At 37.9% G+C, this 22,822-nt stretch overlaps 1 protein-coding gene across 1 annotated transcript in view; it reads left to right on the forward strand.

Annotated features, from left to right (window-relative positions):
- The window catches only part of LOC122796778 (macrophage mannose receptor 1-like), a 2,090,270-nt gene that overhangs the window by 1,666,045 nt on the left and 401,403 nt on the right, over positions 1-22,822 (forward strand). The window contains exons 24-25 of the mRNA XM_044065506.1: positions 13,243-13,475; positions 14,361-14,526. Of these exons, the coding sequence (XP_043921441.1) occupies positions 13,243-13,475; positions 14,361-14,526 (399 nt within the window). The remainder of the gene's footprint in view (positions 1-13,242; positions 13,476-14,360; positions 14,527-22,822) is intronic.

Here is a 22,822-nt window from a genome sequence, read left to right on the forward strand (position 1 = left end):
ATCTGTAGCAAGCTATAATTTGAATAGCAGTTTTGCCCATTGTTAGTTGCACGTGGATGATCTCTGAAGCATTGTGCTGTGCTACTAACCTGGAGGTGTGGGTATCCTTGATGAATATGGATACTCCCCCGTCTTTTGTATTTTGGTCCAGGTTTTGTGGCCAAAATGTATGGTATGAGTTGTAGCCAGGTAGTGTTGGGGTGCTCTCTGGATCCTTAAACCAGGTTTCTGTTATTGCACATATATCGATTTTCTGCATACTGAGGAATGCCTCAAGTGCATGCATTTTAAGGTTTAGACTTCTGGCATTGAGTAGCATAACCCTCAGTTTTTTCTTACTTGTGCTATTTACGGCGGTGGGTTTGTCTTTTGAGCCTTGCCTAAAAAAGTCATTATGGGGGTGGCAAGAGCTTTGGCCAGAATTCGAAAGCCTAAGTGTGACAGGTGAAAGCTGTCTCTAGCGAAGCTGCGTGACTTGTCGAGCATGTCTTCCCAGGCTGACAGAGACTGGATCCCCTTTGAATGACACTAGAAGCTTAGCCAGTTGTTGAAATTGATAATTTTTTTTCTCTATACCGTGCTATCATTCTTGGTGAGGGCAGGATGCTACTCAGGGTCAGGGTTATACCGGCCTAGGCTATGTGATCAGAGAGCTCCTCCATGTCACTTTTTATGTAGTCCAGGGAGGTACGGCTCAGGTCATTCACACCAACATGGACAATGACAGAGTCAAATTTGTACTTGTTCTGGAGTGACCTGAGTGCTTGTGTTATGTGGTGGATCCTGGCACCCGACAGGCAGCTAACAGTAACCCTCTCCTTGTTCAGCCTAGTGAGTGGGATTTCAGTGTGCCTTACTATAGAGTAACCTATTACTAATGTGTTGGGTATGTTACTTTGCCTTAAGGGTTGTGATGTTGTGACGCACTGGGTTTGTGAAGTATGTGTTTCATGGTTTGTGTTGGGGGGGTGGAGGTTGCTTGGATGTCTGCTTTGAAGGTCTCTGTTGCTTTTGCAGATTTTTATTTAGAGCCTCCGAGTATGTTTTCATGTATTTATGTGTATTTTTTGCCGGTGCTGGTTTCACAGGCCTATGTGAGACTGGTGGTGTGATGCAAGTAATTCCCTTCTCCTCTTGACTGTCTGGTCCAGTCTTGGGTTGAGAGAGCTTAACCTCCAGTTTGGCTGTATAATTGCATCTCTCATATGTATTAGTGTTTGGTGGAAGGAGGAGAGGTTTGTCTGTGTACATGAGGTAATTGTAACATTGCCTCAAAATGCCCAGATTCACCAGTTGGATCAGAGAGTACACCTGAAACTGCCCTTTGGACATGCCTGGATAGGTACAGTGAACTGTTTTACTGATTGACTGGTAAGGTTGAGTAGAGAGCCTTGTCCTTCTTTACAGTATAGGGGGGATCTAGTGCTAAGGTTTATTAGTGCTTGCTATGAGTTTTGAGCAAGTGCCGGGATGAGAAGTGAATGGTTTGAGTGCTTAAGTTGAATGTTTGTCTAGTTCCAAGGGAAAATATGAAGAGTAGACTTTTTGGAGCCGGGAATACTTATACCCTAGCTAACTGGCACTGCCCAGTGCACAAAACCACACAAATGCGGGTTTTATAGCATGGAAATGAAAGAGATAGAAATTAGCCCAAAATGGCCAATAAGCTATTAATTTCTGGTCTGAAACCACTCCTCCAGGGACAGATAGGCTGCTCAAAGCTCCCTCTCACAGTGAACAGAGAAACTTCCTTCTATCCAAGTATGGTATGGGCAAACACAGAAACTTGTAACACAGCCCTGAATTCTGCACTAACCTGAAAAATGGACTATACTAGCTTAGAAAGGCAGGAAAACAAGTATTTTTTTGTTTTGTTTTTTTTTCAGAAAATAAAGCAGATACAATAAAAAAAAACCCACTTTAAATGCACAGAAATGGCTATCACACTTGAGTGTGTAGCCTACAACAGTTAAACAGGTTATTTAAACACAAAAACGACTTTGTTAAAATGCAGGCAGTAAAATAAGTACAATATATAGCTGAAACAAGCTTTTTAAATCACAGAAACTCTAAAAAATTGGCGTTTAAGGGGGAATTAACTAAAGGCGGCAAGAAAATGCAGAAAAATGATACTTAATCACTCCAAAGTCTCTCTTTTGTCTCTCTGCTGCTGTAGAACTCTGCAGGGTACCAGGCAGGATCTTGCTGAGCTATAAACTGCTTAATTTTAATACAATATGTGTGACATAAAATGCAGGCCGTAGAGAGCAAGTACCTCTTTAAGGACAACTACTTTTCCAGAATAACAGTACCACCTCTCAGGCATTAGCCTTATATAGTAGTACAGCTTCTGGAAAAGTTTAACACAGTTCATTGCAACTGGTATGTACTGTGACCCATTGTAATATTTTACTAGAGTCCATAATGTCATTAGCAAGGCTTTGAAATGACACCTAAAATAGGTATTAGAATCAATGGATGCAAATCCAGGCTAGGGTGCTGTTTTCTGACAATATCACTGCATCATCTAATATTTATCGACATTTGATTACTGGGAAATTCTGACAGGGTAGGTGCCCATTTTTAGTGGAGGCCTAGGGAGAAAAGATCCAATAATCTATACCTGCAGTACAACTAGAAGAGCTCCGCTTTAAATAGACTTGGCCAATAAGACCATGCTACCACTTTTGCTTTTGTTTTGACCATCACCAAGGGAACTACCATGTGGCTATGGATAACTTCATTACTAGTGCTGACACTAACACCTAATACACAGACTTAGTAAACATGGAAGACATTTTGCAAGAGTTAAGATTGTAAGTCAGAGTAAGGGTAAAAGAAATAGAAACCTCTTGTGCACTACCTTTCCCTGTAACCACAGTTATTTTCCTTTTCTGAAAAATCTTCCCATTGTGCTTTTTTAAAGTTTGTGTAGCTTACTTGTAAAGTCTGTCTGTTAAACGTTACTCTCTCCAGTAGCCAGTCTTGAGGTGGAAGGTATAGCTTTTCCAATGTCTTCCTCTAAGAAGGTAAACTCCAAAAAATATTCTTCAGCTTTAGTTCTCCACAATCTGTACAAGCCTCTTGAGAGTTCATTTTCATTAGCTTTCTGCTTCTCTGCGACAACAATGGGTTTAAACTATGCAGTCTATTGGAATCTGATTTAGTACTCTGCCATTTCTTTGCTCTGGGTCCTTACACAAGTCCCCTTCTAGTCTTGCCCCTCTGTTTTTGTATTAACACTTTCAGTAAATTCTCTGTGCAGACATTGCACTTTGTGTAGACTTTTGTATCAAAGTCTTCTATCTGCTCACTTGCAGGTCCTTTTCTCACATCCCTTACAGTAGTGGGCTTCTGTTACTCTGTTAGGACATGTTTCTGGTAACATACAGTACTTTTTACCATCTAACCATAACCAATCCTATCAAGCCCCTTTTGTAGCTTTCTATACTAACTATCCTCCTCGTGTTGGTTGTGGATCTTTATGAGAGTGGCAAGGCCTTGCCAGGGGCAACCAGTCCTTACAATGAATGGCCATGTCAAACTGTATGAAGGCCTGCCATACAGTGTCTACAGATGTTCCCTTCTCCCATGTCTTCCATGGCACTAGCACTTTAAACTGAGGAAATCCTTTGCTATCACAGCATGAGTGAAATTATTCCTGGAACTGTTTGAGCCTCTGTATGTACTGAATATTAATTTTTACAAGTATATATTGTCCCCACTAAACAGGAACCAGAAAGTACAGTTGTGTACACTTACGATAAATGTAGATGTTCAAGTGTATTCACTGTTGCAGTCATCACACCTGGGCCACCTGCCTGCAGCAGCCCCCAGTCAACCCGACCACCAAAGTCCTGGGTCCTGCGTCAGTTGCTGTCCCATCTTCCATGACATCAGGTAGTCAGGGTTATAAAGCATGCAGCCAATGCCATTACATCAGTCTTTCTTGCCCCAGATGACAGGTGCCCCCATAATGGGAAGCTATTATATACAAGGTTACACCTCCAACAAAAAAGCAAATACACCAAAAAGCTTTAAGCATAGTAAACAAGAATAGAGGTATAGTCAATAGACGTCAGGGGGCTGAAGGGAGGGTAACCAGGACTGCAACAGTGAATACACTCTAACATCTACATTTATGGTAAGTGTACATAACTGTACTATGATCTTCGTGTTTCACTGTTGCAGTCATCACAGTTGGGTAGATTCCCAAAGCTAAGGTTGGGAGGAGGTAATTAGATAGCATTAGGACCAGCTATAAGGCCCTGTAAGACTGCAGTGGTAAAGCCAGCTCTGGATTTAGAAAAAAAATGGCAAGTGGTATGTACAGAACTCCAGGTAGCAGCTTCTAGGATGTTCCTGGTAGGGACACCTCTGAGAAAGGCTGTAGAGGTAGATGCAGCCCTGGTTGAATGTGATCTTACCCCTGTGGGGTAGGTTTTCCATGGTGCTTATAGCAGAAATGAATGCAATGGCCTATCCACTTAGAAATGGTTTGCTTTGAAATGGCCTTCCCCTCTGCCCCTGCAGCAAATGCAACCAGCAGCTGTTCAGATTTCCTGAGAGTCTTAGTCCTGTCCAAGTAAAATCTAAGTTGTCTGTGCATGTCCAAGGAGTGCAGTATTCATTCCCCTTTGTTCTGGGGATTAGAAAAGAAGGTTGTCAAATGAATGGATTATACACACATATATATACATATATATATATATATATATATATATATATATATATATATATATATACATATACTAACTCCGAGATCTCGCAATCCTTGGGGAAAGGAACTATTCCCCTCCTTGGGAAATGTTAATGTTGCATACCTGTTGACCACCTATATGTGTCAGCCAGATGGTGACATTCTTCTGGGTGTTGTTGCACTGTCTATTCAATCATGTGCCTAACACACACACACACACACACACAAACACACACACACACACACACACACACACACACACACACACACACATATATATATATATATCTCTACATAGATGTGCATATATATCTATCCATATCTAATCTGTATATATATATATATATATATATATATATATATATATATATATATATAAATACATACATAGATGTGTATATCTATCTATCTATATATATATATATATATATATATATATATATATATATATATATATAGATATAGATATATATATAGATATAGATAGATAGAATTATATATGTTTATTTATTTACATTTGTTTATTGGGTAGTGTCCGACTGGGCCAGTAGCCCATTTTCAGTGGAGACCCGGGGAGAAAAGCTCCAACTAAGCAAGACATACAATAATTATGACATACAAAGCAATAATGAATTTACAATAACTAGTTCTGACAGATACAATACATGAATTAGCTGAGTTCATTACATCATAGGAGCAAATTTAGAAACGAGACCTACAAAAATTCTTGATAACTGAATAATTTATAATTAGTCAGCTGGATATAATCATAAAATAATGACTACATACATAGTGTGTGAACAGGGTATAAAAGAAATATTAAAAAGAGATTTAAATTTACAAGGAGAAAGGGAAAGCATTTTTATGAGATCAAAAAGTAACTACTGCTATAAGAGGAGGAAGAGTGATGGTGGGAAGAAAATAGTAGGAGAGAGGAAAAATTATCCAGGAGGACGACAAGGGCAGATCCAGGTGCTTTTAAGATATATATATTTTTTTATTTTTAAAAGAGGAATGGCAGGTGGTGTTTTGTATGTTTTGGGGAAGATCATTCCATAATTCTGCTATTTTGTTGAGTAGAGGGCGTCACAGTGGTAGTTATGAAATTGTATGATTTTTTAGCAGAGTCCTGTTGGATGACCTAAGGGACCTGCTGTTGACCTGTAGTTAAACCAAGATTGAGATTCCAGGGCAGTGATTGGGGCTGTATATTATTTTGTGGGTGATGCTATGTTGGTTTAATGCTAACAGGTTTGGAAGTTCTAGCCCATTTAGTTGTTGAAGGGCAAAATAGTGATGAGCTTTATGGGGATGATTGGTGGTGAATTTAGCAATTTTGTTATAGCAGGATTCAAGGTTGTGAAGGTCAGACTTGCATAGTTTGGTGAAGATGTTTGAGCAATAGAGAAGGATAGACAGAAGCTGAGATCTAGCAGTGGCTAGTCTGGCTTGTTGGGTTAGGTGAGGTTTGGCCCTGTAGAGAGTGCCAAGTTTAGCATGAACTTTTTTGATAGTTAAGGAGATATGGATATCAAATTTGAGGTGGTCATCTATTTTTATACCTAGGAGCTTTGCCTGGTTTGTAGGCTCAGTTTTAGTACCATTGGCTGATTGTATAGTGAGGGGTGGGGAGTGGTGCATGGTTGTTTTGTTTGTAAAAATCATTAACTTTATGTTATTAGGGTTAAAGATAAGTTGGTGATTCGATAGGTAAGTTTCAATTTCCTGGAATGCTTTTTGTGTTTTTGTAGAAGCTGTTGTGAGGAAGGAGCAGAGCAGATAAGAAATGTATCGCCTGCGCATTGAATGATTATGGCATGTTGTGTTGCTAAGTTGAGGTTACTTGTAAAGATAATGAAGAGTAAGCGGCCAAGAATAGAACCTTGGGGTACACCAGTGGATACTGGTAGTAGTTGGGAGAGAGAGTTCTCCCATTTAGTAGCCTGTTGGTGGTTTGAAAGATAACTGTGAAACCAAGCCAGGGAGGCAGAACTGAGATTGTAAGTAGCAAGTTTGTTAAGTAGCAGTTGGTGGGAAATGGTGTCAAAGGCTTTTGACGTGTCCAGGAAAATTGTAGAGACTATTTGTCTGTTGTTCATTTGTTGATGAAAATAGTTTGTGAAAGATAATAAGGCTGTGTTAGTACTATATTGGGATCTAAAACCATGCTGAGTATGAGATGGGAGGTTTTTACTGGTTAGGTGGTTGAGGAGTTGTAGTTGAACACTTTTCTCTAGGAGTTTGGCTAGGGGTGGAAGGACAGCAATGGGGCGGTTGTTAGAGATATTTGTAGAGGAGCCACCCTTGTGGAGGGGGATGATGTGAGCAACTTTCCAGAGCTGGGGAACATATTGTTCAGAGATAGAATGGTTGATTAATATTTAGATAGGGTAGGCGATTGATGGTGCTGCTATTTTTAGAAATTCGTTTGGAAGTTGGTCGGCGGCAAGGCAGCAGGGCTTACGTTTGCTTAGACGTTTTTTAATGTAAATAGTTTGAATAGGTTTAAAGGAGGAAGAGTTTGTTGCACTAGCAGTTGAGGATGGGAGTGTGAGAGGTAGCTGTTGGTAGCCAGCAAGTAGAGAGGAGGTAGAATTAATATAGTATAAGTTAAATTGTGAGGCTAAAGGTTCAAAGGTATTTGTTGTTATTGGAAAGGGGGTGGGGGTTTTGCCAGGGATGAGGAGGTACTTGACTGATTGCCAGAATTTTTGTGGGTTGTGTAGTAATTTTTATTGAGATGTTTGGAAGTACTGTTTTTGTCATTGTTTATTTTTCTTTTAGTCTGGTTTCTTAATTGCTGATAAGCGATGAGGTCTGTCTTGTTTTTGGTGGGCTGGTATAGGGCCCTGGCTCTGTCCCTTTGTTTAATCAATAGTTTGGATTCGTGGGAAAGCCATGGGAGATGTTTGGATTTGGCATGAATTTTTCTGAGGGGGGCTAAATTATTTAGTATTTGAAGGAAGCTGTTGTTAAAGAATTCTACTGCTTGGTCCAGGTTTAGGGCATTTAATGGTGACCAATCACAATGATTTAGTAATAGATTAAATAGGTCTGGGGAGAAATGCTTCTTACTGTGGATGTATTTGATAGGACTGTAGGACTGAGTTTATTTTTTTTTCTGAGGAGGATTGTGGGGACATGGTCACTAAAGGTGATGGTAGGGCAGCTGGTTTGTTAACCCAGGTTTGGCTTGTCAGTTAGTATTCAGTCAAGTAGTGACTCTTTTTCTGAGTGTTTATTTGTGTGTGTGAGACAGTTTATAACTTGGGAGAAAGTTTACAGATTGATAAAGTCTTACTTATTAAAAGTGAGATATCACATGGCAAACCACATACTGAATGGTAGTCAAATCTCTGCATAGCTTAATCTAACCTAGAAATCTACTATAATATGTCTCTGCATTTATTAGACAAAGGCTTGAACCCTGTACCTTGGATGCAGGTGGTAAGGACCTGAATTCCCTACCCACCACCATTTGTAAAAAATGTGCGGATTTTTTGCCTCATATTTGTTCTGTTCCTCATAAAATATGTAGTTTATGTATCTTCATTTTTCCTTGCAAAGTCTGTAGTGCAGTAGTGCATTGGTAGCATTGTTGCCTGACAGCTATAGGTTCTCTGGTTTGATTCTTGGCTGGGGTGCCTTCTGTGTGGAGTCTGCATGTCCTCCCACCTTATAAAGATGTGTCTGGAGTGTTTCTCCCTGCTCTGCTGAAAATTGGCTTTTGTTCCAAGTCAGACTAGTTTCCTGGTTAGCAAATGTTTAAAAGTAACAGGCATTTGAATTTCAGACTTCATATTCTTCAGAAAGTACATGATAACACAAAACCTTTTATTCTAGCAATTGTCCAAGTTTATAACATGGATATTTGAAATTTGTCCCTATTTTTGGGACTGTATTCCCTCATTATTGGCTTCGTCCAGGTATTTTGTACAGGTTGAGAGCTATGGTGAGAACTGAATTCTCTGAATGTTTGGGGGCTGGATTACCCCATTACAAGCTTTGTCCACATGTTTTTTGCTAAGAGGTTGACAGCTATGGTGAGAACTGAATTCACTAAATGGTCGCCATTTAAGTTTCAGTCTTCCTCTCTTTCACAAAACAGCTGATTTGGCATAGTGGTATGTTTCTCTGACTGTTTTGCACAGGGTCCCCTGGGTTCAAGACGTGGCAGTGAAATGTATGGTGGTAACAAAGCATTTTATTCTAGCAACTTTCCAACATTATACAAGCAATTCAAAAAACAAAGAATGGTGTTGGAGTGGTAAAACATCACCAATAAGATAAAATATACCACTCTAATAGCCAATAATCCTATTTACACATGTTTACTACCAACACGGTCTAGCTTCCAGTACTGCAACCCATTACAGTACTGGAAATTATACAAACAATGTTTAAAATGTGTCCCTGGTTTTTGGGCTTTTGCCCCCCCTCCCCCATTAAATTTCAGCTTTTTCCAGATTTCTTGTGCTGCAAAGTTCAGAGATACAGCTGAGTGTCGAGTAGATTTTACAAGGAGCTGAGAGCTGCAGGGAAACAAAAGTTTAGTGCTGCTTATGCTGAGTCTGCTTGCATTGTTAATAGCACAACAGGTAGTGTACTTGCTTTTGATGTAGAAGGCTGTGGGTTTAATGCATGCAACATAGGCAATTTATTCCTCGAGGGCAACAAGCACTTTATTTGTAGATGAAACAATGACATATAAAGTTGTTTGCTAGCAGCAACCTCTTCATTAGTTACAGATTTCTTTAATGTGGAATTATTTAGATGACTTTTACTACTTCAGAGATTGTGCATATTTACTGATACTGGTGGACTGTAGAAGGTTGAGTTAACTTTTATGATGGAAATGTTCCGAACTGGGCATTTTTGTCATTGGTGCATGCATTTTGTTTCATTGTTTACTGGAAAAATGTTCAAAACAATACATTTAAAATACCCTCTAACAACTGTACTGAATTGTACAAGGAATATAATGTAATACAGTCAGGAAGGTGTATCAAAGAGCATGTGTATGTTTCATGTTCAATGGGCCTATGATTAGAAAACAGCCCAAAGTTAATCTTTATCTGCCACTGGCAAAATGTATTTTCTTTGAATGAGGGTTTCAATGCTGTTTCAATGCATGTGAGTTTCAAGGGCAGAGAAGTTTTAATGCTAAGTCTGTTTTCATTGTGAGACTGCATTGCTTTGTTTAGCAGATATCTATTAGGATTTGTGCTGTACAATGCAAAATAAAACTTTCAAATGAAATCCAAATCATTGCAGAAGTAAAGCAGTATGCACATTACATTGTTTTTGGTAAATGGGGTGAAATAACCAAGGAATGGGACATTGAAATGGCTGCAGGGGGGAAGCTCCATTCAACCATGATTTTGAGGGGGGGAAGGGCAGCAAACTCAGACAGCCCCGGTTGAACTATACCTCCCAGCTGTCCATATTTTTGCAGAATGAATAGATATTTGCTTCTTATTTTTGGTTTGTTCCTCATAAAATTTGTGGTTTTCTGGCAAAGCATTTAGGAATTAAGTCACTAAATGACAGACATTGAGTTTCAGATGTCATAACCTTCAGAAAAATGCATGCTAAAGCAAGACCTGTTATTCTATCAACTGTCTTAAATTTATACAAGAGCAATTTTTAGTAGTGTTTGTATGTTCCCCCAATATATTTGGCCTTGTCCAGATTTCCTGCATTAAGGGGTTGAGAGATACATGCAAATGGCTTTATAGAATTAGGAATATCCAAACTTCTCAACTGTCCACAATTTTGGCTCAAAATATTGCTCTCCCCTAATAATCCCTCCTCAAAATGTCAATTTTGGAAGAAAACATGGAGGGGTTACAATTATATATAACTGTAATGATCAGAGTTATAGATTACTTTTATTTCAGAAATGCATGTAGATGCTCTTATTTTGTTAGCTGCTCAAGTTAACAGTGTTAATATTAAAAAGGTGCCCCTTCTTTGACAGGTTCCCAGCTGTATTGTGTGGCAATTTTATATTTTTGCATCACATTTTTGGTCTGTTTTTCATAAAAGTGTGGTTTTCTGGCAAATTAGTGGCAAGTCATTAAAGATTTTAGTTAGAAAATAATGGCAGACATTTGAGTTTCAGATTTCATACCCTTCAGACAATTCATACTAATGCAAGACCTACTACTGTTCTATTATCTTTCTAAGTTTATAAGAGCAATATTTAAAAATTGTCCTTATTTTTGGGCCTGTGTCCCACTTCTAGTTCTATGTATGGCTTTGTCCAGATTTCTTGCTCTGAAGTTGAGGTATGACTGTCAGAGCCATCACCGTCAGCCAGAGACATTTCAAATTGTGGCATACTTGTTGCACCCCACTCCCCATTGTAGTGGCTCTGGATCTGTCCAAGGAAGGCAAGGAGCAGTTATGCAGTGTAAGTGTGCAGAGTATTCCCCCATCCAAGGTAGACCACAAGTACAACTATGGCTTTTCATCTGTCCTTGATTTTGCAGAATGCTCTGGTTTTCTGTCATATTTGTATACTGTTGATTTATGCTTCTTATTATTCAGGAAATGCATGCTGTCACAGTGCCCTGTTGCTCTGTGTTTAAGTAGCAATGATTATGACCATCAGGTAAGCTTGTCGGAGATTGCATGATGCAAGTAAGCTTTAATAAGTATACTGTTAAAAAAATACCAACATTGAAAGCCTTTTCGTTGTTGCCATGCAGAGAATATTTACATAACTAGATAATGTATAAGCCTTGAGTATTAAAATGCATATGACAGTATTTGTAATAAAGGACAGGATTATAGTATTTTCAGACGCTCATTACATTTGTTGGAGACTTGCAGTCATCTTTGCAGACTTTACCCGTAAACTAAATAGAATGCCAGTCTATCATGTGTGGTCCATAACTTGTGCAGGAATCCTTTAAGCAATTTATCTTGAGCTTGTAGAAATTCTTGTTTGCTGTTCATTTTTTACTTTGATCATGTCTTCCCCATGAAACAAGTAGATAGTTGTCAGGCAGCAGGTCTTTTTTGGATAAGAAACATTTTTACAAGTGGGGGTATCACAGAGATTGCTACTTTCAGCATGTTACTTGGTAATTTTATGAAGCTGAATATAAATTATAATTAGAACTGCAGTGCAAGTAGTGGTTTGAGTTGAGTGCTGCTTGTTTTTTTTTATACTTGATTTTGACTGGCATTCCAGTAATGTATTTAAAAAGTAATTTATTTTTTCATGCCTCACAACCTGTGTTTCCATCTAGATATTAAGTAAGTTGTTATGTAGCTAATGCATTGAAATATTTTTTTCTTCTACACTTCATTTTGTCTTGATTGGACTCTCATAATGACTGTTTGGCACCCAGGGTAGCATATTTAATTAAAGTTCCAGTTGTTGTGGTTTTGAGCATAGCCCCGCTCCTTTCTAGCTGGCCACACCCCTTCCCATTGGCTCCACCCATTCAGCTGTCTCCTGCAACCCCCCTTTAATTTGAAGTCACCAGCCTCCACTGAATACAGTTAATGAAATTCTACATATTTTCACTGTGTTTGATAATGTGTCTATATTGTTCCATCATTTTTGTCACTGCCCAGACCTCTCAAGTGTACCTCATTACGAGGAACGTACCTCATTTGGGGTCTTAAAAATTTCATGTTCCTCGAAGTTCCTCAAAGTTCTACATTGAAAGAGTTTGTCCTACATTCAGTGTTAGGAGTTTTTTTGAAGTAAAATCCATGGTAAATAGAAATTAATCATATTAATTCATTAAAGTATCTTCTTTATAAGTAAAACCAGCAAATGTTAACCATCCTATGACCTTCCTAGTTGAAGTTGTTAGTAAGCCATTAGCATGTGTTCCACATTTTGGCCATTTGTTCCACATTATGAAGGCGAGTGTTCCTCATTTTGGAGATGGAAGGTTGAGAGCTATGTCACTGCCTGTGTTTCTGAGAAGTCTCCATATTCTTACTGGGGGAAGGAAGGAAGTGTATGTGATATCTGATATTCACATTTTATGTTAAATAGATGCCTCGGTTTTTGGTTGGATGTACATACTTTTGAAGGGCTTTTGCTCCTGTTTTGAGAGGTATGCAGGATTCTAAAGAAAGTTTTGTGTCCAATGGACTTCGCTATTTAACAAATGAAAAAAAAAAAAAACTTAAAAATACTAACCCTGGGACATATAAATGAGCAAAAGTGGTGAAGCACTATGCAACAGCAATGGGGTAATTTATGAACTTTCCAAATTTCATGGAATGTGAGTAGCGAGTTTAGCAATTCATTTAAATTAAATGTTATTGCTCTTTGGTACAATAGCATTTAGTTTAGGTGCATGCCTAATCTCATTCCTTCAAATATGGAAAGTTTAAAACCAGTGACCCTCATTTATGTATGCCAGGACAAGACTGTGTATGCTTGCCACCAGTCTTCAGTGATTTTTTTACGTTGCAGTCAGCACATAAAAAAATGCTAATTTATACTCTTACCACAGCAACTGTATAGAAGTATAACCAACTTAATAGTCATGTTTCTTTTGTTTTTTCAGACCCTACCTTACCAGAGAAACCTACAGCAAGTACTCATAAGGATATTCTCACCTTTGGTAACAACAGTTATGAAATAATCCCCCAGAAAATGAGCTGGGAAGATGCGCAGAATAAATGTGTAACCAGAGGCTTTGTACTTGCCAGCATCCTGAATGTATATGAACATTCATTTTTGTGGCTGCAAGTTCTTAAGTATAAAGAACCTGTTTGGATAGGACTAAACAGCAATAAGGTAGGGTAAAATATTTAAATCCATTGATCACTGTTCAACAACTGATGAATTCTACTTTTGTAGGAGGAATGTACCCCCACTAGGCATAGTTTGGAGTAAGAGAAATATCCCCTTTTGCTACAAAACAATTATTCCTGTTAAATATGAGGCAGCATCGGTTTTGAAATATTTAGTACATTTTCAGTGTCTTCCATTTGGTGTTGCCAAATGTAGTGACAAATGTAATGAGAGCCCGTCATGGTGCTGCACGTTTCCAGTACTCTTTCGTGGAATCAAGGCAGTAGCAGACCATGCTTTTTTTGTCCCAGCAAGGTGGGTGAAGTGAAGTGTCATTGCTCTGTCACCCTCAATTCTCCTCTTCAAGCTACTTCATCACCTGGGTCCCCAGTCGGTAATGGGTTATCTGGCCCACATTCAGTGCTTTATCATTCAATACCACTGAGATAGCTTTAACTGCATACAGCCCACTCCCATAATAGTGATGAGTTGGATGGTGCCAGCTTGTAGAGACTGCCAGACATTTTAAAAAGATGTGGCAGTTAAGCTGTCAAGTAATCAATTACAGTTGTGATCACTTCATAACTATCTGTCAAACTATCATCTTTCCTTAAAAGTAGTTAAACTACCTTTTGCAAATTCAGTTGTGTGGGGGTGGGGGTGGGGGAGGGGTGATGTTGCCGAAGTAATCAAATTCTGTCACAGTCCTGTGGTGTCTGAAAAGCCAGGATACCACCGTTAAATGAAGATATTTTTTAAAAAGTGACAAGTTACATTTTGGAATGCACTGCTTACAGCTGGACAGGATTAAATTGTTAACCTTACGAATTTTAGTATGTATAGAGCAATACGCCTTTATTTAACTGACACTGTATTCTTTCACTTCAGACTGCAGGGCAATATATATGGATTGATAAATGGAAGATGCAGTTTACAAAATGGGGCGAAGATCAACCAGATACAAATGACGCCTGCGTTTACCTGGATATGGATGGATCATGGAAGACCACATCCTGTGACAATGAATATATCTCACTTTGCAAAAAGTCAGATGGTAAGAAGAAGCTTGAAATATTTTACTATGGAGTAAATAACTTGATCAGTAAGATGTGTGTTTTAACATTTTTCCTGAATGTTTAGACTGTATATGACTTTCATTACTTCTGATTGCATATATCAACATGAAGCACAACCGATCAATTAATGTTAGTGCATATTTTACTTTTATTTATTTATTTAAATTAAATAAATAAAAATAAATAAACATGAAGCAGAACTGATAAATTAATTGCAGTGCCCTTTTTATTTAGTTTTAATGTATACAAGATGGAAAACACAGCCTTGCATTCCCAGTTATGTGGAAATGAAAAGCAAAGTTTCATCGCCACTGCATATATACCACAAAAAACACAGAAATGTATACACATTTCAGATGCCCAGATCTGAAGACTTCCACATTAACAAGCTTTCATTTGTACATATGATCACAGTCATGGGCATTTTGTATACACAGATTATGTGTACCAAGTTTCACCTGACATATTCTAATTATATTTCAATATTACTATTACTATTATAATATTACAGTATCTTTTGCAATGTTGTATCTCTCTTTGCTATATTTATTTATTTATTTATTTATTTATTTTTATTTTACATTTGTTAACCGGGAAATTCCGACTGGACCAGGTCCATTTTCAGCGGAGGCCCGGGGATAAAAGCTCCAGCATCAAGTTATACAAATTCAGTACATAAAGCATAATACAAAAAACAGGTTACATCATGTATGCTGAGCATAGTAATATAACAAGAAATTAATAAAACACTCCAGGTAAAAGAAGATATAGAACATAGGTAAAAAACAATGTCAGTTACAGTACATCCAGCATAATACACAAAACAGGTTTTATCATATATGCTGAGCATAGTAAAATAGCAAGAAATAAACACTCCAGATAAAAGAAGATATGGAACATGGGTAAAATGTTAATTACACATTGGTAAGAGAAGAAAATATATCAAGTAAGATTCTACAGTTAAAAGTACTCTTTCAGATGACCAAGCCTACAGGGGATCAGAGATCCAGCATGTGTTCAGAGAGGAGTTTGGTGAGTTAATAGTAGTATGGGTAGGGTTATGTGATACAAGGGCATAACCAGGTACTAAGAAGGTGCAATTTGAGGGAGTTTTTGAATATGGATGTGGATGGGGCAGTGGACATGGATAGGGGAAGAAAGTTCCAGTTTCTGGCAACGGTGTGGGAGTAGAGCACTTTCCCTGCATTATTGTTAGCCTTGGTGATGGGGAGGAGAGATTTATCACTGGATCTTAGGTACCAGTTTGCAGTATAGACAGTAAGTAGGTTGGATAATGAGGGTTTTTTTTCGGGATATTTGAGAATATTGTAGGCTGTGCCCAGCTGGTGATAGTTAAGTAGCTGTGGTAGCTCAAGCCATTTTAGTTCTTTTAATGCAGTACAGTGATGGGTTCTATAGGTTGAGTTAGTAACAAACTTGGCTATTTTATTGTAGCATGATTCTAGTTTGTCTAGGTCACATTGTCTGATATGGGTAAAGATTGGTGCTGCATATAATAGAGTTGACAGGAGGTGGCTTTGTGCAAAAGTGACTCTTGCTTTTTGTGAGAGAAAAGACTTATTCCTGTATAGGGAGCCTAGTTTTTTGTGTACTAGTTTTATGGTATGTGAGATGTGAACATAAAAGTGGAGATTATTGTCTATTTCAATGCCCACAAGTTTGGTGTGGTTAGAAGGGGAGATGGTGGTGCTGTCCTTAGATGTTATGGTAAAGGAGAGGGTTTTTTTATCTGTTAGGGGTAAATAGTAGCAGTTTTGTCTTTCTGGGATTTAGAATTAGTTGGATACCTGATATCCATTTTTCTACTGAGTTAAAGGTATCTTGTGAGTGTATGTAGGGTGGTGAGAGATGAGGCGGAGCAGATCAGGGTTGAATCATCCGCATATTGTATGAGTGTGGCATGTTGTGTAGAGCTATTGAGGTTATTTGTGAAAATAGAGAACAATAGCAGGCCCAGTATAGAGCCCTGTGGGACTCCTATGGTGGTTGGAAGTTGTGTAGACCGAGATCCTTTCCACTGCACTGATTGTTGCCTGTCAGATAGGTAGCTTCTGAACCAGGCTATAGTAGAGGAGGTGAAGGATAATGATGTTAGTGAGTCTAGTAGAATGGAGTGGGAGACCGTATCAAATGCTTTTGAGAGGTCTAGGAAAATGATTGATACATATTTGTTATCATTCCTGTGAAGGTTTATATGATTAGTGAAGGATAGAAAGGCTGTGGTAGTGCTGTAGCCTTTGTCAATTTCTAATGAATGTTCAACACTGTATATACATTTTCAGGCTATGTGTGTGTGTCTTTTGGCTTTTCCCGGTTAGGGGTCACCACAGTGGGACTCCGGTCTTCTAATGATTGGCAGTAGATTTTTATGTGCCGAGTTGCCTGCCCTGATGCACAACCTTCAACGAAGGTACACCCATTCATGCATGTCTCCACACAAAAGATGCTCTAGCTGAGAATTGAACAGGACAACATCTTACTGTGAGGCGACAACGGTATATGCTCTATTTCTAAATGATGCTTATGAAAACTATTGCAGTTTTCTTGTCTCTCATTTATATACTCGTAACAACAACACAGCATGTATCTGTGCAGCCACAAAGAAAACTAAGAACAAAAAGAGGCTTGTGTAGTGGTTACTCTGGCTTCAATAAATACATTGTGAAATGTAGCCAAAATGCTGATAATTTTATTAAGCATGAAACATTAAAAGTCAGGAGAATGATAAGTGCTTTTGTCCCTGTAGATACCAGGACATCTTTAAAACCGTTGTTAAAGCTCCCTAAAACAGCTAAAATATTCCACTATATTGGTCATATGACCATTGCACATAATTAATAAAACAGGAAAAGATGTAAAATGTAATATCCAAAAACAAAAAGAGAAAGAGAAGCATCACTAAAGCTATTGCTGTAAAACATTAATCTCAATTAACATCTTACAAAACATGTACCCTGCTTCTTAAATGTATAAAAGTCAACAAAAATGAAAACATAATTTATTTATTGTAGCAGAGTGAGCACTACATGAACCTCTTTTTGTTTGTATTTATGTACTCTTAACTACACCTTGTATTCCTTCTGATATCATGGAACTCTGTTTTATGTGTATATCAAAACTGGTGTTAAATGTGAAGCTTTTCTCCCAGGTCTCTGATGAAAAACAGTTTTATTCCAGTTGCACTTTCCTGGTAAACAAATATAAATAAATACATACATACATACATACATAAATCCAACAAACAAACAAACAAACAAACAAGCAAACAAACAAATAAATAAACAAATAAATACATACATATATACATAAATAAATAAATACATAAATAAACAAACAAACAAATAAATAAATACACATACAAACAAATAAATAAATATTCTACTAATCTGTTCTTTCCAATGACCCTCTTTTTGCAAGTAGCTCCTTCTTGCTGTCTATCCCCTGGACACTCCCATAACATCTGCAGCTCCCTTATTATCTCCCTACTACAATTTATCTTATTCCTATTCTGCAAAAGCCAACTAATCTCAACCCCTTCCCTTTTCAGCATACTGTTCAATCTTGAATGTTGAGGCAGAAGCTGCCACCACAAAGGCAGTATATTCGTCTTCTTCTTCTAGAGATACGTCCAAGGTATATAAAATATACATTTAGGTAATTCCTTGCACCCCTTTGCTTCAGCTACTGCATACATTGCCCATCTAAACCTCTGTGAAACAATTGAAGCTTCTGGTCTACAATCTTTTCATCTGCTGTATACCCAAACCTTATATCTTTTTCTCCCAGTTCCTCTGCTCTATGCATTTCTGCATACTCCCTTGATCTTCCCAGAACAGCTTAGACATACCACATTAACCTCTTTTAGATTTCTTTTTTAGCATCATGCAATGTCCCTAACTTTTTTACCACACCTCTTATGCCTTCCGATGTATCAGAGTCAGTGTTTCTGTCACTTCTTGTATCATTTCATGGGCCCTATTCCAATGCAGCACTCTTTTTTTCATATATTCTGACAATAGTTCATTAGGGACATTGTCCTGAGTTCTTTAAAACATTTAAACTCCCTTCATTCTTTTGAGTTGAACTATGCATGCATTCTTTTGATTTTGCACGTCACTTTCCAACTTTCCTCTGTTATCTCCGGAGTTATTTTCCTACAATCCTCCAATACTGTTAGAGATTTTGATTGTTCCCCAGACAAGACTATATTTTCTTCCCAGCTTACTTCCTCACGTCTTTACTTCACCCACCTTTTCATCGGATTTGTCTCCTTGCTTCTCCTATTATGTCTGCCTTAAAAGAGTGAGGTGTTTTTCCATATACAACAAGGTTAAATTGCTTGCCACAACACATCTTGTTAATCTGCATTCTTATAGATTCCTTTGAATCACTTTTATCTACCTTTCAAACCCCTTTTGACCATCTATTCATACCTTAAATGCATATCATGCAGTTGTCTGTCTGTATGCCAACTTACGGAGATGCAGTATATCAGACTACATATTATGTATGTGTGGGGGATGGAGAGACAAAGGCGTTAATCTCAATAAAATCTCATGCAGAGATACTAACCCACCTACCTTTCCATTTATTAATTCTCAAATTTGTTTTCTATTACTGACAGTTTTGTTCTTACATGTCATGACTATGTGGGCTCATATCCTCAACCCATGTATAGGTTATACATATGTACATGGCATATCCTCAGTCCATATACTGGTTATACATACATACATGGCATATCCTCAACCCATATGTAGGTTATACATGCTTACATGTCATATCCTCAACCCACGTATATGTTATACATATAGACATACATGCATAATTGCATACATACATTGCATATCCTCAGCTCATATATAGGTTATACATACATACATGGCATATCCTCAACCCATTCACAGGTTATACATACATACATGGCATATCCTCAACCCATATATAGGTTATACATAAATAAATGACATATCCTCAACCCATGTATAGGTTATACATACATGCACATGCATACATACATGCATACATGCATACATATATGAAGTGCAGTTTTGTTATGAGGGAATTTATGGAACTTAAAACCTATTTTAGTAGGTTTTTTTTTTTTTTTTGCAACCCGTATTCACTCCTAAACTATTTTAATACTGTTAATAACACAGTAAATGCATCTTCACATCTGTAAATGACATCATACAATAATGAAGGAATAAATTAATACGTTTAAAGAACAGCAGTCTTCCTATCCTGCAAATAGCAGAACATTTTCTCCATATTGACCAGAAGCAAAGTAGAGGAATTTGTGTAAAGGCCCCAAATTAGAGACACCTTTTAAACACTGATACTACTGACTTGGAAATCCAGCTGTCAAAATAATCTGATATTTTATTAGGGATGGAACAAAAATGTGAAAGAAAACTTGGGGCATACCTTCAAAATTTGCATGGTTTAGAGCTTTAGCACTCATAGCACAAAACCCCACATCACAGGATAAAATACGTTTTGTATACGGAACAAAAAAAAAAAGAAAATAAACATGCTTCTTAACCTGCCTCTGTTTTACAAACTGCAGTAAGTTATTCATTGGTCCTGAGCTCTTCTACCCTTAACAGATCCAACTTGTTATTCTGTAATCACTTAAAGAATAACACTTTCTGATCTTGCAAATAGTGCTTATGCAAAGGTTTAACATTGATATTAATTAATGAGATGGGGTGTTAGCTGACCAGGTGTGACCTGCCCTCATTTCCATTTGAACATTTCCACAGTGACTTGCTTTCATGACATTGGTGCATGTGTTAACATCTAAAACGTCATTCACCAGGTCATCAATCTCTTTCTTGCTGACACCTTCATAGAAGTGACTGCAGGACAGCAATTCTGTTTGCCAAACTTCAAGCTCTTATTTCTGTATTTTTTTCTTATTTGAAAGAACTGCCTTCATTAGGTAAAAGTGGTAGTCATGGCTGCATTAGTAGCAACACTTAGGTCTCAGTCAATGGGCATGATGGTTTATTTTTTATATTGTATTGATTTTGCAAAATATATAGTCATGTAGTTTCTTGACATTGCATGTTGATAGGTACAGAGTACAGACAGTGCTGGATTATGGATATCATGGACCTGGACCTATAAGTCATAGGGGCCTATGTACTTGGTGTGAAAATAGTACATTATTTCAGACTAAACTGGGAGTAGAAGGAACAGGGTCTATTTCAACACATGGACCTGCAGCTGGAGCTCTATCAGCCTCTTTTTTAATCTGGTCAAGGATACAGAAGTAAGTCCAAGACACTTTGCAATATTTAAGCAATACTACCAATTTTTTACATTTTATAGAAAATTTCATTTCTTGATATTGAAGTTGATTTTAAAAGTGCTAATAAAACATTCTGTTCTATAGTATGTAGGAAATTGACTTTCACATATATGTACTTACATGCTAAGAGCAGCTGACCACAATTACATTAAGAACAAAAAAGTTAAGATGTAAGCTATGAAATTTTCTAAGCTGATTACTGATGAAATAAGAAAAGTTTTAGAAGAACTTAGTGTGCTTAAACAGCTGTTATTAGATGGAGACTATAATGGAGAAAAAATTAACTTATTTCTGTGCTAGGGCCGCAGTGGTGCAGCAGTTAGCATTGTCACCTCACAGCTAGAGATTCTCCAGTTCGATTCTTAGCTGGAGTGCTTTCTGTGCAGAGTCTGCATGTCCTCCTTGCAGTCAAGTGAACTTTAAAGACATACAGGTAGGTGCATGTGTGTGTGCCTTCTGTGAAGGTTGGGCAACTCGACACTGTAAAAATCCACTGCCAATCAATAGTGGACCAGTGATCTGCTGTGGAGACCCCTAACAGGAAAAGCTGGACGATTTAAAGTGGCATGCTAAGAAGAGAGCTTTTAGTATTTTTTATCAACTGGAGGAGTAAATATCACAGACCATTTAAAAGGGTGATTGCATCTCTGGGTTGAAGGCATTTGCTTTAACTTTTAAAGGAGACCATCACAACATCAGAAATGTAATTTGTGTCCTATGAAAAAAATTTAAGGGGAAGTTCTGATATGTTTTGCTTCACTGTCTTTATGCCTCATTTTATATACAAAAAGAGTACCACTTTTAAAGGCTTGTTAGAAATGGATATGTTGACAGTAAAGTGTCATAAACACCTTATACATACCCATGGCTGAGATGAAAGTGAAACAACAAGCTTGTACATATGCAAATGAGTTGTACAGCAAGTGCTGATACATTAATACTGGCCCACACATGGCATTTTGCACAATAATAGAATTGTTTGGAACTAAAGATTGCATTGATCATTATTCTAGATATATGGTATGTGTTCGCAAGAGAGCTGAGAGGAATTTTGCATAAGTAAAATTTCTCATAAGTGATCACAGAATAATTATGAACATATCCATACCATAAAATGTAAGGCTTATACATACACTCAGTTAGATGTCCTGCTTTTAAGTGGTTCAAGTTCTTTGTTATTATCACATTTAGGTGGACTTCAGGGGGGGGTTGGATAGCTGACCTGAGAATAAAGAACTGAAAAGGCAGTTACTTTTGGATGACAATTCTCAGCCACATCTCAAAGAAACAGTCTGCATTAAAATATTTTCAATGTGAAATTAGTAATTAGATACTTTATCTGGAGTTTTATTACTTTACAGAGATGCCTATCCCAACTGAATGTAACCTCCCTGACATCACAGATGCACAGGTGAAAGCTGCCCTCTCCAAAGCAAAAAACACAGCATCTATGAGACCAGACGGTGTCCCAGGCTGTGTCTTACACGAGCTCTAAGAAGAAGTGAACCCTCACATTAAGTCACTGTTCAAACTTAGCCTTACTACAGGATATGTACCCAAAGAATGGCGTACAGCTACAGTGGTCCCAGTCCACAAAGGTGGTGCCACAACGGACCCTGGAAACTATCGCCCCATAAGCTTGACTAGTCTGGTCTGTAAAGCTATGGAGCATATTATCATGGAACTCATAAACAAAAACATTGGGAGCCTCCAGACACTGGACCCTATCCAATTCAGCTTTGTTAAGGGCAGATCTTGCCTCTTAAACTTAGTTGATTTCTTTGAAACAGTTACCAAAGCCATGGATGAGGGCAAGGTAGTCCACACAGCCTACCTGGACCTCACAAAAGCCTTCGACACAATACCCCATTCGGGCATCATAAATAAGCTTACCAGCTTAAATATCAACCCCTATATCACAAGATGGGTTGCAAACT

This window comes from Protopterus annectens, chromosome 3.part0 (genome assembly GCF_019279795.1).
Source record: "Protopterus annectens isolate FY-2018-M chromosome 3.part0, PAN1.0, whole genome shotgun sequence".
In the NCBI taxonomy this organism is placed as follows: domain Eukaryota; kingdom Metazoa; phylum Chordata; order Ceratodontiformes; family Protopteridae; genus Protopterus; species Protopterus annectens.